Here is a 15,174-nt window from a genome sequence, read left to right on the forward strand (position 1 = left end):
GAAACATATATAGGGGTATAGGGAGTTGGATTTCTTTCAACAATCATGTATAAATAGCAATTCTCTACTCCTTTGTAAGTCTTAATTCTTGTTCCAACTCCAAATCTATCATCCCTTATATCTTTTAAATTTTGGCAGCATTTTCTCTCGAGCTTTAATCATCTAAACCCTATACAAAATCATCCCAAAACAAACTCTAACAATGGCAAATTATTCTCACAAGAGAAGTTGAAGCTTACATTGAATGATCTCTTGAACTTCCCTAAGTATTCTTGCCCTTCTTCCTTTCTCTCTCTTGAATTTGAGAGCAAAATTATCCCCCTCTAAAGTCCCTCTTTGGCCAAAATGTGAAGGGAATTTAGGGGTATTTATAGACAAATTTTTGGCCACTACTTTACACATTTTGCTCTTGGGAAAATGTATTATTCCCAAGTCCACATGTCTTAAATTCATGCCATCTTCTCCTTGATGAAGCCAAGTGTCCCAAGGGTTTCTTCTATGTGACCAAATCACATTATTTAATTCCTCCTTCAACCTAATGATGCCATATGTATAAAAGGGTTTATAATCATCTCCCAACAAAAAACTCACACAATTCCCTCTATGTCCTTGGCATTAAAAATGGCACCACATTACAGGAGAAAATATGGAGGAAAATTTGTCTCCTAAGGATTCACAACATTCCATTGAGTAATCCTACTAATCCTGATGAATTTTTCCTAAATCTTGTCTAATTTAATGTGTCCAAAAATTCATCCCTGTATGTCAATAACTTCCTTTTGTTGTAGGAAAGTTCCATGATTTTTTCCAGATTTAATTTCACCCTACAACCTTTTAAATTGAAGTATTTCTAAAATCTGTTTTACTAACAAAAATTCGGCTTAAAATATTGTTAAAGCTAACCTCTTTCCCTTCTAAGGTTGGAAACAATTTTATAATCTATAATAATCCTCCAAATAATTTTTTCATATTTTTTCCAGAATTATTGAAGCTTTTGTGTATTTTAGATAATTAATTTTGGCTAACTTTATACTGTTTAGCCAAAAATACTCTGAAATACAGAAAATTTTGTAATAATTTATTTTTATTTTTTTAACACCTCAAGGGTCTCAATTACTATTCTAGACACTCTATTCTATTTTTTATGATTTTTTGGGAAGTTTTAGGAATTTCGAGCATAATTTCCCAATTTGAAAATGATAGTTTAATCCCTGCCTAGGTTTCAATTCAAAAGTTATTCCATCTCTATGTCTACTATACTGCCTAGCCCTTGGTCTATTTTATATTCCTTACTTCTCGGCGTAAAATTATCAGGATGTGACATGACACCTGAGACTTTATCAGAGTTTCTATCTTCCTCGTTCCTCAATCCCAAAAAACTTTTACTTTACAATTTAGTCTGTGAGAATCCTCTTATTCTTTCATGGAACTTTTGGGACTCCTACCAATTGGGGTCCAATAGCCTGTCTATTTCAGGCTATTCCGTGTCCTTCTAGGTTTGAAATTTAGAATGTGACAAAGATCATAGAAATATAGTTCGAGCCATTGTAATACTATATATCTAGTCTAAATAAAACATAAAATAATGTCAATTTTACGTTTTTTGACATTCTTTTTTTTTAGTTGAATAGTGCGATATTTTTATTCCAGAATCAAGAGGACTTACAAACACCAATAGAATTGTCAAAGCTGAAAAGGAAAACAAAGCAAGGACAACACAACAATTAAAGAAACTAAACAAGCAATAGCCAAGACAAAAGGAAAGAAACCAACGGCACACAGAAATCAACCAATTCCTATTCTTTTTCCTACATCAACAACTAAAAAAGATTCAGCACCATGGAGGTCTTTTTGCAGAAAAGTCAACAAGGAGGATGGTAGCTTATGTAACATCCTGAGTTTTATCGGGTTTTAATAGCTTCTTTTGGGTTGATTTTGAGGATAGATTAGTGATTTAATCTTGATCTTGGTGTTTGGGTTGGATTTGAGGTTTGTTGGAGGAATAGGTGAACGTACCCCTCTCAGGGTATGTTCGCCGTAGCGAAGTTTACTTCGCCGCAGCGCACTGGGAGTTTCAGAGGGGAATGTCTTCTCGGGAAGGTTTGGCCGCGGCGAAGTCTAGGGGACACCGCGACGAAGTTGTTCGGGTGAGCGAGGCTTCCCTTTCGGGAAGGTTTCGCCGCGGTGAAGGTAGGGGTATGCCGCGGCGAATGTTTTCTGGGCGAGCGAGAGTTTCCTCTCAGGAAGCTTTCGCCGTGGCGAAGATTGGGGTTCACCGCGGCGAAGTCAGGTTTTCAGGCGAGTAATCCCTCTCGGGATTGGTTCGCCGCGGCGAAAGGTCGCGAATCTATATATTCGCGGGAGCAGTTTAGCGTGCGAAAAATAAGAAAATCTGAGGTAAAGAGAGAGGCTCTACTAGGGTTTCGGTATTTTGGCTTGGAGGGGGCATTTCTAAGGATCCATTACCTCAAGTAAGTGATTTTAACCTCTAATCTTCTTTCTTTATTGGAATTTCTTGGAATTTCTGAGGATTTTTGGTGGAACCCTAGGATTTTCTAAGTTGTGATGGAATTGAGGTTTTTGACCGATTGTTTTGAGTTTAATTGATTGCATTGGGTTAGTTTAAGTATTTAATCGGTGTAGTTTCTTTGGATTTAAAGAATCTTGAATTTTTGGAGCTAGGGTTTATGGAATTGGATGATTTGGGATTGAGGATGACAATGTAGAGATTGATTGTGGGTTTTGTGAATTGGGTTATGTTAAGGAGGGTTAAATTAGATGTTTAATCGGTTTAGAATTGTTGTTGGAACCTTAATTGCTCAAATGGGATGTTTGGGTGTAGAATTCCATAGTGGGTCCTTGAGGTTGTGAATCTTAATTGATGTTTGGAAAGGAATTAAGGTGTTAATGGATTGGTATGACTTTGGAGTGTTGCCTTGATAGATATACCCTTTGAGTTGGGTAGAGTTTTGATGGGAGATAGGAATTTTGTGTCCCCAAGTGTTGTGTTGACCACATTATTAGTTTGAAAGCTAATATATGATGGTTGTGTGTTTGTGTGCTTGTGTAGACCGGTTGTGAGTCTTGGTGGTGCACGGGGCCACATCGTTGGTTTGTTGTTCCTTGCTCAGGCGAGAGGTAACCACTTTCCAATCCTTAGTACTTGCTTCTGTGGTATTGTGAGTAGATTTATGTTTTGTGCTCTAAGTAGTAATTATGTTCAAACTGTATGTTGTGTATAAAAAGGAAAACCGTCTTATGGGGTTTTGACTAATGATGAATGAATTTTGGAATTGTGAAAGATATGCCACTGAATGAGGTTAATTGGGAAATGATTATTACTCTTTGATTATGATTTGAGCATGATGCATTAATTGGGAATTGGTGAGAGTTTTGTCTGTTACTACCACGTGGTAAGGCCTCCATTAATGCATGATGGTTGGCTTAGTACGTCCTCCATAGTGAGGGATAGGCCTTTTGGCTCCCTATGTCCCCTAGAGTGAGGGATAGGCCTTTTATGGCTCCTTATGTCCCCCATCGTGAGGGATAGGCCGGCTTCGGCTCCTAAAAATCTCCCAAAGTGAGGGATTTGGTCGATGGGATTGCATCATTACACTTACATGAATTGTTGTGGCTATCGTTTTATATTATTTGTGAACTGCCCCACTTGACACCTCACGAGCACCTATTTAGTAGTACCTAGTATTGGAAAGGTTGGTTACTGGGACTTTGTCTCACCCCGTGGTTTACAATGTTTTTAGGTGAAGGTTCCAGGTGTGGGCCATCGGGAAGAGACGCAGAGGCTTGAGCTCGGTTAGCTTTAGGCCTCTAGCATTTGTATATGTATGACTAGTATATATTGCCACATTTAGGACTGCTTTTTGATATATTTGATTACCCGGCCTTGTTGTAAACTGGAGAGAATGTATCTCCTTATTTTGGTTGGCCGAAGGTCATTGCTAGTGTTTGATGAACTCTGGATTATATGGTTGAAAACTATTTAGATGGGCTGATCTTGATGTATGTGTTACCCGGGCCGGAGGCTCGGAGGCCTAGTGGATATGAATAGATTATTTTAGTTGCATGCAATGTCTTACGGGTTGTCCCGAGCTTGAAAGTCAATTTCTAAAAATGTGAAATTTTCCTTCTACTATGGTAGCTCGTTTTAACAGCTCTCCTTTTCTACCATAGTAGAGGTTTTATGATGAGTTAAAATGTCTTGAGGTAGAGGGTTTTTACAGCTTACTCAGCCATCCATTTGGTACCATACCTCCCACAACACAAGCTACCATGTGATCTGCAGCTTCATCCCTTGATCTAGCTATCAAGGACATACACCAATTCCTCAAAGAACCTCTCAACACGATACATCGCTTCAATAAATCAACACTATCCCATTCATAGCCCTTACTATCCATTTTCTTCAATTTGTAAAACAATTCTTGACAATTAATTTCCACTGCAGCACAATCATCATGAAGAAACTCAGCACATAAGAATGCTTCAATCAAAGCCAAACATTCTTCCATGAAAGCATAATTAGCATCTACCTACCTCCTTCCCTAAAGCCCCAATGAACAAACCATCCTCATCCCTTGCCACAATCCCAATTGCTGCCCTTTTGTTATCATGGCAAAATGAAGCATCTATATTTATTTTTATTTCTCCACTTACTGGCCTTTCCCATGTACAGTTTCTCTCAATAGGCTCTATAGCAACTCTCTGTTGGAAATTGTGCCCTAGGGGCCAATCATTATGTTTTGAACATTGTTCATTTATGAATTTATTAATTACGTTATCATATTATTTACATGTTTACTGTGATGACTATCCTTGGATAACTCATGGTTTATCCTAAATGTCCCTGGTCGGTCATCTATGTGGGAGCAAAGATGAAATAAGACCAGTATGACTTTAAAGATATATAGAGATATAAATTAAAGTCATAGGCACATGTAAGAGTACAAGGTGTTGGACCGACCCGCTATAAGAGAGCTGCATGGGTTAAGTCATAAGCTTCTCTCATATACAAACCATGTCACTGTGCCCTTTGACCTGAGATCATCATGGATTCCTACATGAGAGACGCTTAGCTTTGACCTAGTCAAAAGTCACTTTTGACCGAGTGATCATAAAGACTATGTTCAGGCTTAGTGGTTTTTCATGCGGAGGAATGTGAATGGTCAAGATGGAATTTGTCCCTCACATTCGTAGAGAGACATTACTGGGCCCCTCGATGAGTGAGTCTGAGAAATGTATGGCCATACTATAATGGAAAGGTAGTTCCATTTCTATACTCAGACTACTCAGGGATCGAGAAAGTAACGGTCATGAATAAGAGGATGATGTTCTCCATGCCTCGTCCATGACCAAAATGTCGTGTGACAAAAGGGACGCGATATGGTTGTATGAAAGGTTGCATCGTTCAATGATCCTCATATGTTTTGGGTAGTCGTGATGTCTTGCTAGAGACCGCTTACGACTTGTGAGTCATTATAGTTAATGGCCCACTACCAACTTCATATGGGCCTACAGGGTCGCATACAAAATAGCCCAACACGAGTTATGATGTCCAGATTCATTGAATCTAGGATATGTCCAGATTCAATGAATAAATAGGGTGGACGTGTATATATATATATTCGTATATATATATTATATATAAATATAAGAGATATTAATTGTTAGATTTAATTTATAAGGATAAATTAGATCTATGTAAATTAATTCCGTCATATCTTTATTTTTGAATTAGATAAATAGGTGAATTAAATCTGTGAGACGGATTTAATATAAACCGTATTTATTTAATTGTTCTCTTATCTAATTATGCAATATTTGATATTGTATTAATTTCGAAATTAATTTGGGATTAATTTCGAAATTAAAATATCACTCATAATACCTATAGCATCCTATATATTCGATATTAGGGAGCTAGGGTTTCAAGAGTGAGAGTGAAAGCACTAAGGAGATAAGGGACGGCCAAAAAGTGAGGAGAGAGGACGGATTTTCAAAACCCTAGACGGACATAGACGCTAGCACGCCGTTCGAGGTTGAGGGCTACTTGTGTGGATATCGGTAGAGGAAGCCGACCGGAGTTGTCGACTTCGAACGACAAAGGAGGCGAGCAGAAGCATCCTGAACGGCCGAATCATCGAGTCACCAGGAAATCGAACACCGAAGGTAATGCTTCTTACTACCTGACTTAAACGCGATCGGTAGATCCGGGCAAGGGATTGAAAGTTTTAAAATTTTAAGTTGATTTCCGCTGCGCGTCGTCTTTCAATTCCCTTCACTCTCATCATATTCTTCTTAGCTATTGCTTCACCAAAATCTCGTACTAGCCTCAAAGCATTCATCACACAACTACAAGTATTAACCTCTACCTTCTCAAACACAAACTTACAATGTGCCTCACAAATTCCCTAACAAATCCCTACAAACACCTTTAGTCCCTCCTCATTAGGTCCTCTTTCTACATTAACCAATTCTCAATCCATCTTCTAAAACTACTCGAACCAGATTCTTCAAATCTTAAAGATAGAGGAGATCTAAACCAACAATGTCTAGCACAGGGACATAAAAACAAGTGTTTCAATTGTTTCCATACCATCCTCACAAATATCATGGTTAACAACTTCAGTATAATGGTTAATTACTATACTGAAGTTGTTAATAGCGTTACAAAAGTTGTTAACCGTTATACTGAAGTTGTAAAAATTTTCAAAAAAATTATTTCTGATTGCTGGAGTTCCGGTGACCAATTGTCGCTCCGGCGACCGGCCGACCAGTAGGAGCCTTTGGTATTTTAAAAACAATAAATAAATGAGGGGCAGTTTGGTCTTTTCATTTAATAAGATAATGCCAATTTGGTCTCATATGACCAAAATGAGATTTTGCAAGTTGAGCGGACGCTCTGGTCATTCCTAAGTTAACATGCTATTTTTCTGTCTTTTTCCCTTATTTGAAAGAAGTAAAATTATCAATTTTTCTTTTTAATTAAAGAATGACATTCTGGTTATTTAACAACATTTAAAAATTTCTAATTAATTCTTATGATCTAATTAAAAATTTGTTAAAAATGTAAGCCTAAATCTAAATTTAGATATTTTGGGTGAATTTAAATGGGATTCTTTTTTTTTTATATATTTTTTTGGGAAAATCTCAGAAAAAGCCCTTGGAATATACCAAATCCCAGATTGGGCCCTTAAATTTCGAAAATGACAGAATGGGTCATTGACCCAATCTGTTATTTGTGAAATTCAGGCGAATTGACATTTTTACCCCTGAGCAAAAGTGAGTAGTTATTCTCTAAACAAATCTAGGTAACGCTTATACTGTTCTAGTGATTACAAGATTCGTTGTAGTTAATAATAAGGTACCTGACAATAATAAGATATCTGACTATGATAGATTACAAAAACGGTATGCCAAACATTACTTTTAACAAACAAAAAAAAGCTTTTGTTTGTTGAGATGCACATTTGGGATCCCAAACAGGCCCTTAGTGTAGTAGGGAAAGAACAGAAGTATTGATAGATATAGAGTTGCTTCAATGCCACCTCACCCTCTAATATTAGGGAAAATCCCAAAAAAGGTCCTTGGAATATGGGAAATGCCAGATTGGGCCCTTAAATTTCGAAAATGACAGAATGGGTTATTGACCCAATCTGTCATTTGTGAAATTCAGGCGAATTGACAATTTTGCCCTCATTTATTCATTCATTACAATGATTCAAGGAATCACTATAAGAGTTTAGGTGTTACCTAGATTCGTATAGCGAATAACTATTCACTTTTTCATAGTCAAGTGTCTTGTTATTAACTACAACTAATGTTGTAATCACTAGAATAATATAAGCATTACCTAGATTTGTGTAAAGAATAACTACTCATTTTTTCATAGTCAGGTATCTTATTATTGTCAGGTACCTTATTATTAACTACAATGAATCTTGTAATCACTAGAACAGTATAAGCGTTACCTAGATTTGTTTAGAGAATAACTACTCACTTTTGCTCAGGGGTAAAAATGTCAATTCGCCTGAATTTCACAAATGACAGATTGAGTCAATGACCCATTCTGTCATTTTCGAAATTTAAGGGCCCAATCTGGGATTTAGTATATTCCAAGAGCTTTTTCTGGAATTTTCCCTATTTTTTTTGGTACAAACTTTTATTTATAAATTCTTCTTTTATAATATAGCGCAGCATAAAAAAGTGAAAACTGAAAGCCTATTGATAGACGAAAAGGCCCAGCTAGAACCCACGTAAATGAATCCAGTTCCAATTCCAAGTTCCAAGTCATATATAAACGTGATCGATTTAGGGTTTTGTAGCTCTCGACCAAGAGCCGGGTAATCTTCGGTCTCTAGTGTCGCGCACACACGAGCTCTGTGCTTCACTGTCGCCTCCGTTGCTACAGCCATGGTATTGTGTTCTATCTCAACAGTTCACTGAAAAGTAATCTCACTTATTTGTGGTCTTTCTTATTTGGCGGATTTGATTTATGCTTTCTGTGAATTACTGTTCTAGATCATTCCCGAGAAGAATCGTCGAGAGATCTGCAAATACCTCTTCAAAGGTCCCTTCATTATCCTTTATTTTCCTTCTGGTTTGAATCTCCCATTGATTTCCCCTTTGTGTTTAAATTCCGCAATTTCTTTGCAGAGGGAGTTTGCTATGCGAAGAAGGACTTCAATTTGCTGAAACACCCCGAGATTGATGTGCCGAATCTACAGGTGATTAAGCTGATGCAGAGCTTTAAGTCGAAGGAGCATGTCCGTGAGACCTTCGCTTGGATGCACTATTACTGGTATCTCACCAACGATGGCATCGAGTTCCTCAGAACCTACCTCAACCTCCCTTCTGAGATCGTCCCTGCTACTTTGAAGAAACAAGCTAAGCCTGTTGGTAGACCTTTTGGCGGCCCAACTGGCGATCGGCCAAGGTGAATTGCTCTTTCTTAACTGATTCAATTCTAATATACTTCTCATTCTTGTATAGTATGTGTTCATCTATTTTAATGTCTTTTATGGTTCTATATTTGAGTGCAACTTGGTAACCATATATGATTGTGAACAGAGGTCCACCCAGATTCGAAGAACGGAGATTTGGTGACCGCGATGGATACCGTGGGGTTCCCCGAGGACCTGGTGGTGACTTTGGTGACAAGGGTGGAGCGCCTGTCGATTACAGACCTTCTTTCGGGGTAATTTTCGTTTTCGTTTTTGCTGCCTACCCAACAGTCACCAGATTCAGTATTCCTTTCGTATCTGTGCTTACTGCGGCGTTGCTTTTTTTTTTTTTTTTTTTCCGGTTGAAATTAAGTTCATCGTTAGGTTGTTGTTGCTTCTTGCTGCATAGTGCATACATTTAGAAGATATGTTACTGATAACTGTTGAATTACGATAGCTGGTGTAGGCTGGCAGTTTGTGGCATTCCTGATTCATATTTAGGTTCTCTGCGACATTTTGATTGTTATGTTGCAAATAGTTTTGCTTCAGTAACTACATCCGTGGGAATTGATTTATGATGAGAAAACGCTGTGTTTCATGAAGCAATACAACCTTTGTTTCGTACTCTTGCTTCCATCGTGACATTCCGACTTCTAATTGCTGTGTCTTAGTTTAACTCCATTGACCATAATCTTGAAGCAATAGACATCTATGTTGTTGATGGGGTCCTTAATCTCCATAATTATGTTTACAAGTTCATGAAAACGTTACTATGCTGGAAGCTGTCTCCTATGTTATTGTTCCATTTCAAGTTACTTGATCTTATTTTAATAAATTATTGTCTCTTAAACTCTGATTATACCCCTGCGTTGATCCAAGGGGGAAGCAACCTTTTGCTTTGAATTTAAGCAAATATGATTTGTGCTTTGTCATGTTTAATTTTATATTGGTTCCATGGAGCAGGGTTCTGGTGGGAGATCTGGTTTTGGACGTGGTGCTGGGGGTTTCGGAGCTCCAACTAGTTTAGACCTTTCCTAAATATATTGATATGTGCCAGAGTTTTTGGAATTATTAGTCATTTGGTTATATAGACAAATTGTGACTTAGTTTGGAGTTTAGAGTAGACCTCCGGATATTGTTTGAGCGACGTGACATTATTGTTTTCTTATGAGCTATATTGTGCAATGAATATTTTCAATTCTCTTTTTGCTTATCCATTTCCAATTCTTTTTCCAGTGTTACTTTTTGAGGTTCATTTTACAAATTTACCTGAACAGTAACTAAATCTGACGTGTGCATAGTTAGTTAAATGACAGTTAGGATGTAGCGGTTAATTATACGCTGTGTGTGGGATACTAAAATTGTAGAGCCTATGTAGGGCATTTCAGTCTCTCTCTCTCTCTCTCTCTTCTCCTCCCCCTCCCATTTCGCCCTCCTCTGTTTCCCTCTCTTTTCCCTCATGCTCATCTCATCTGCAACTGTGTCATAATCCATTTCTTTTTGTATGAATGAAAAATAAAAGAAATAAAAAATTGGGATTCGTTTGTAACGTTACTGAAAGTGATTTTTATTTTAACTTTTTACAAAATAATGTGGGAGTAAAAGTTAATTAGTGTGATATAATATATATTTGAATAAATTTTTGTAAAAAAAAAATTACTTTGATAAGCTTGATTAGATGATATGATCAAAAGCCAGATGTTAGAAGTGAGAAAAAGTTCAATTTCAATGTGATTTATTTTGGGGGAAATTAGCTTTCTTCAAAGTTATGCTAAATATTATTTTTTCACTCGCCTAGCTTTTTTCTTAGTCTTAACCATTATTTCAAATATTTACAGTGTATTTAAGGTGGACCGTGGAAGGTGGCACCGTTCACTCAATACAGTTGTCGAAAGCAATACACTTATGTTTTTGGCAAAATGTAATATTGTGAATTACCAAACATGCTTATCATTAATTGTATTATTCACTCCAATCGTCGGAGGACAAACCATTCTACTGACCTGAAGATGAATTCTAAAACTTCATAGGTTTTTTTTTTTTTTTTCTATGTCATGTGTGACTTCTCGATTTTTAATTTTCAGGAATAAGTTATATTTGAGAATTAATTAGAATTAAATTTTGATGACTTAATTGCAAATCATAATATTAGTAAAATATATAAGTATATATGGTTATATAGAAAATTAATCAATTAATTAAACATAAATATTTTTTTTTAAAGAAAAAAGGGCAAGTGGGTGGCACTATGAGGGAGAGGGAGAGTAATCCCCTTGTGGCCATTACTTGTTATATATATAGAATTAATCAAATCATTAATGGGTCGCGTGATGCGTTCATATTTCATCTCCCTTCCCTTCTCCTTTTTTTTTCTGAGTAAAGGAAATTCCATTGAACTAAGAAATGTGCATCAGCAAAAGGAGACTACAAGAAAGGTTAATCAACCAGTGTGCAAACAGTGAACAGTATCGAAAGTATGTATTCCAAAGTTTCGAACAGATGATACTTATTCCTGGCATTCCAAAGTTTCGAACAGATGATTCCAAAAAGTGACCCAATAGTTATCCCAGTTAGCCTGGTCAAGGTTACCCAGTATCATACCCTATTAATTTTAACCTGAAAATTGAGAAAATTAGGATTGATCGAGGGTCAGGTAGTGCCGTAGGAACATAGACAGAACAACTTTTGAACTGAAACCAGATCAGAAATCGAACTGTCATTTCTAAAATATCCGGTTAATATTAATCAGAGTGGAAAAGTACACCTGAAATTCCCAAAAATTTTCAAAAAATATGAAAATAGAATAAAGGGTATAAAACACTATTTGAGACCTGTAAGATGAAAACAGTATAAAAATAGTTTATTCTAGATTTTTTGGTATTTTCTTGAAATTTTGGCTAATTAAGAAAAATTGGTCAAATTGAATCATTTAAAACACATAGGGGCCTCAATAATTCATGAAAAATTTAGAAAAATTATTTGGGAGATTATTATGAATTTAAAAATTATTTTTGACCCTTGGAAACAAAGAGAGTAGCTTTAAAAATATTTAAAGCTTAATTTTCATTGGTAGAAGGCTGATTTAGGGGAAAATTTAATTAAAGAAGTTAGAGGTTAAAATAAAATCTGAGAAAATTTAAAAAACCTCTCCTCATCAAAAGAAAGCTATTGAAGCAAAGAAATGAAGTTTTGAAAGTAGTGGATTTAATAGGATCCAAGAAAAAAATTAACTGATACCGTGAGATTGTATAGTATAATGAATATAAGCTTGGTGGAACAAATTTTTTTTCCCATTTTTGTAGTTGAGTTGGTGCCAAAATGGAGAGCGAATGACCTAAATGGAATAATATAATTTGTTGAATGATAAACTTGAAAAAAGAAATTATTGAATAAAAAAGTTGCATTTCCTAAACGTGTAATAGGTGGCACATGTGAGGTGGCTTATGGTATTGAATAGGGGGGCATCTAAGAAGGATAATGTGGCAAGGTCATGAAAGGAGATGGAGCAAGATCTTGACAAGCGTTAAAGGGTAAAGATAAATGGTAAATGGAAACTTACTATGTAGTAATTTTTGGCACTTTATAAATATGGAACCACCTCCTTTCTTGGGCCATTTTTGGGCCAAACCAAGAAGCAAGGAGGGGAGAGCTTTTTCGGCCAAAGTAGGAAGAAGAAAGAGGAGAGGAAGATCAAGCAAATCCTAGCTCAAATCAAGTGCTAAACTAAGGTAAGAGTTTGGATTTCTTTTCTAATTTACGATGCCTCATAGTTTAATGGTTTTAAATATGGTTTTGATAGAGTTTGGAGCATGAAATATTAGGGTTTGGTGCTGTTTATTTTGATTTATGTTGAGATATGAATGATTCAAGGTTGATTTATGTATTAGAAAGTAGAGAATGCTTAGATTATGATGCTTAAACCTTGTTTTGGAAAGAATTCCAACTTGTGAAGTTGGAGGTATTTTGGGCCAACCGGTTTCCATAAGCTCAGGTTTTATTTTTGTTAATTTGATGCTTCTAATGAGTTTAAAAGTGAAATTGTGTAGGGATATGTGAAGAACATATGTTTGGAAGCATTAAAATTGAAAATGAAAAATTTAGATTCCAAGGGTATCATTCGGCCAAACCTAGATGTAGGGAAAGGAGTTGGATTTTGATAAATCTAAGTCTATATTTGGATTTTACATAAAAAATAATATTAAAAAAATCATGTGGAAGTTAAGTTAAAAAGGATGATGTTAAAACCCTAAAATAAAGGTTACGGGATTAGGGTTTTAGGTTAAAGTGTTAATGAAATTGTTGAAATTGATTAGAATACCATTGTTGTTTGATTAATAGCATTGACATTTGGTAAGGAAAAGCTCAAGAGCAAGAGGAAGAAATCAAGACATCAAGTCTTCAAAGAGATAGCAAGGACTTCCAATTTCAGTGTTAACTTGTCTTGGTTGTTTGTATTATATGTATGTGCCATGATGTGGTTGAGTTTTAAATATTGAAATGTGATTAACTCCTTGCATTGATGCCTTGACAAATGTGTTTAGTTGCGTTATTGAATGGTGTGTTATGTGCTCCCTTTCCATGACATATTGACGGCATGATAATGCATGAGTTAAATGCTTGCATATAACATGAATTGATCTTGCATTTTAATGCGATAATTGTTGTTCTTTGCTATTGGAATTCTTTGGAATCTTACCTTATTGTACTTAAATCCTAACCATTTAGGGGACAAAAGCTCCAAAGGAGAAGGCAAAGAGATGACCATAACTTGGAGACCTTTATTATGTCATGATATTTTGGGATTATGTTATGTATTATGTTAATCATGAATGTTTAACTCTTTGGTTATCATATGTTGTACGTTATGGTTAAAGTATGGTTTTAAGTTGAATAGCATGATAGTTGGTGATTTTAAAATGGCAAAACATCATGGTGCAAGAATAGGGTTTAAAAGCTTTATCCAAAAAAAAAAAAGAATAGGGTTTAAAAGGTAAGGCTGTTCATAAAAAGCCCGGTCCAGGTAAACCTAGTCTAGTCCAACCTAGAAGAAAACAATTTAAAAGAAATTTGGACTGGACCAGATTGGGTTAGTCACTTAGGATAGACCGAGTTTTGGGCTCACCCTTTGGACTAGATAGTTTGGTTTGACATGACTATTTTTTTTTTATTTTTTTGTATCATTATAGACATGAATTAGCCTAAAGCCCTAATATATTACAACCTATTTGCTGTCAGCTCCACTTTCCTCCTAAATATATGGTTTCTCCTCTTCTCTGTTTTCTCCATCGCATCTTCACCATGATCGTCCAAGTTCAACATCATGCATCTTTCCATTATGCATCTTTGCCTTCTTTCTCGTCAAGTAGGTATTCTTCAAGATTGTTGGACTCTCCACATTCACTCTTATCTTCACTACTCCCCAGATCTGCAAGTAAGGAGTCCTCAATCACCTAAATCTACAGGTTTTCCCTCTTCTATCTTCTCCTTCGTTTCCGTTCATAACCTCCTTCATTTGTTTTAAGCTACTACCCTCGTTCTTCTTCCTCTCCTTTTCTACATCGTTGCCAGTCGCCCTTCATCCACATACTTCAATGATTTGATCTTGGTTTTCTACCTTATTATTAGTTTCACTCTTTACATTCATATATTGTAATTTCTAAGGTTTAGATTTGTGATTTGTAATTATACTAAGGTGTAATTCAGTTGATTTATATTGAAACTAAGATTTGAATCATATTATGCACTTTAATTGATTGATTAAATTAGTATTTCTTTCTGTTATATGGATTCTTTCATCCTAAGTATTTGAATTTCTTGATTGACTGGTTAGGTTTCTAACATTGTTAATTAAGAGAGTAGAATACTTTTTGCAGAGCATAATTCATATTAGGCATTAAGATGAGTTTGATGAGTTAGGGTTCTCGATTATTAAATTCATTGTTTGGAGAAGGTCTTCACAAACCGAGTCTAATAAAGGAATAGGAACTCAAGTGAAAGAGGAATTAGGATGATTGGTGGACTTAAACTTCAAGGATAATTCATATATTGCATTCATTTTCACTCATTAAATCTAGAAATTACAAAAGGTTTAGTTAGTTTTACTTCAGTCTCTGATACAGTCACTAGTTGCATAATTACTCCACACATTATACTTGGTCAATTTGATATTTGTGCTAGATTACTAAGACATTCATAGGTTCCTCAAGAGTTCAAC

The 15,174-nt window shown here is 35.9% G+C and overlaps 1 protein-coding gene across 2 annotated transcripts; it reads left to right on the forward strand.

Moving 5' to 3' along the window:
* The first annotated feature begins 8,342 nt into the window (after positions 1-8,342).
* LOC114754201 (40S ribosomal protein S10-1-like) lies at positions 8,343-10,175 on the forward strand. Of its 2 annotated transcripts, XR_003741132.1 has the most exons (6): positions 8,343-8,433; positions 8,539-8,587; positions 8,674-8,953; positions 9,088-9,214; positions 9,924-10,048; positions 10,082-10,175. XR_003741132.1 is itself a non-coding variant. In XM_028942973.1 (5 exons), the coding sequence occupies exons 1-5, from the start codon at positions 8,431-8,433 to the stop codon at positions 9,996-9,998; spliced, it is 534 nt and encodes a 177-aa protein (XP_028798806.1). In that variant the 5' UTR covers positions 8,343-8,430; the 3' UTR covers positions 9,999-10,175. The 2 variants fall into 2 exon arrangements, 1 of the variants encoding a protein (XP_028798806.1); XM_028942973.1 differs by having other exon boundaries at positions 9,924-10,175.
* Positions 10,176-15,174: the final 4,999 nt, after the last annotated feature.

This window comes from Neltuma alba, unplaced genomic scaffold, assembly GCF_004799145.2.
Source record: "Neltuma alba isolate B1F8T4 unplaced genomic scaffold, ASM479914v2 tig00010103_pilon, whole genome shotgun sequence".
NCBI lineage: Eukaryota > Viridiplantae > Streptophyta > Magnoliopsida > Fabales > Fabaceae > Neltuma > Neltuma alba.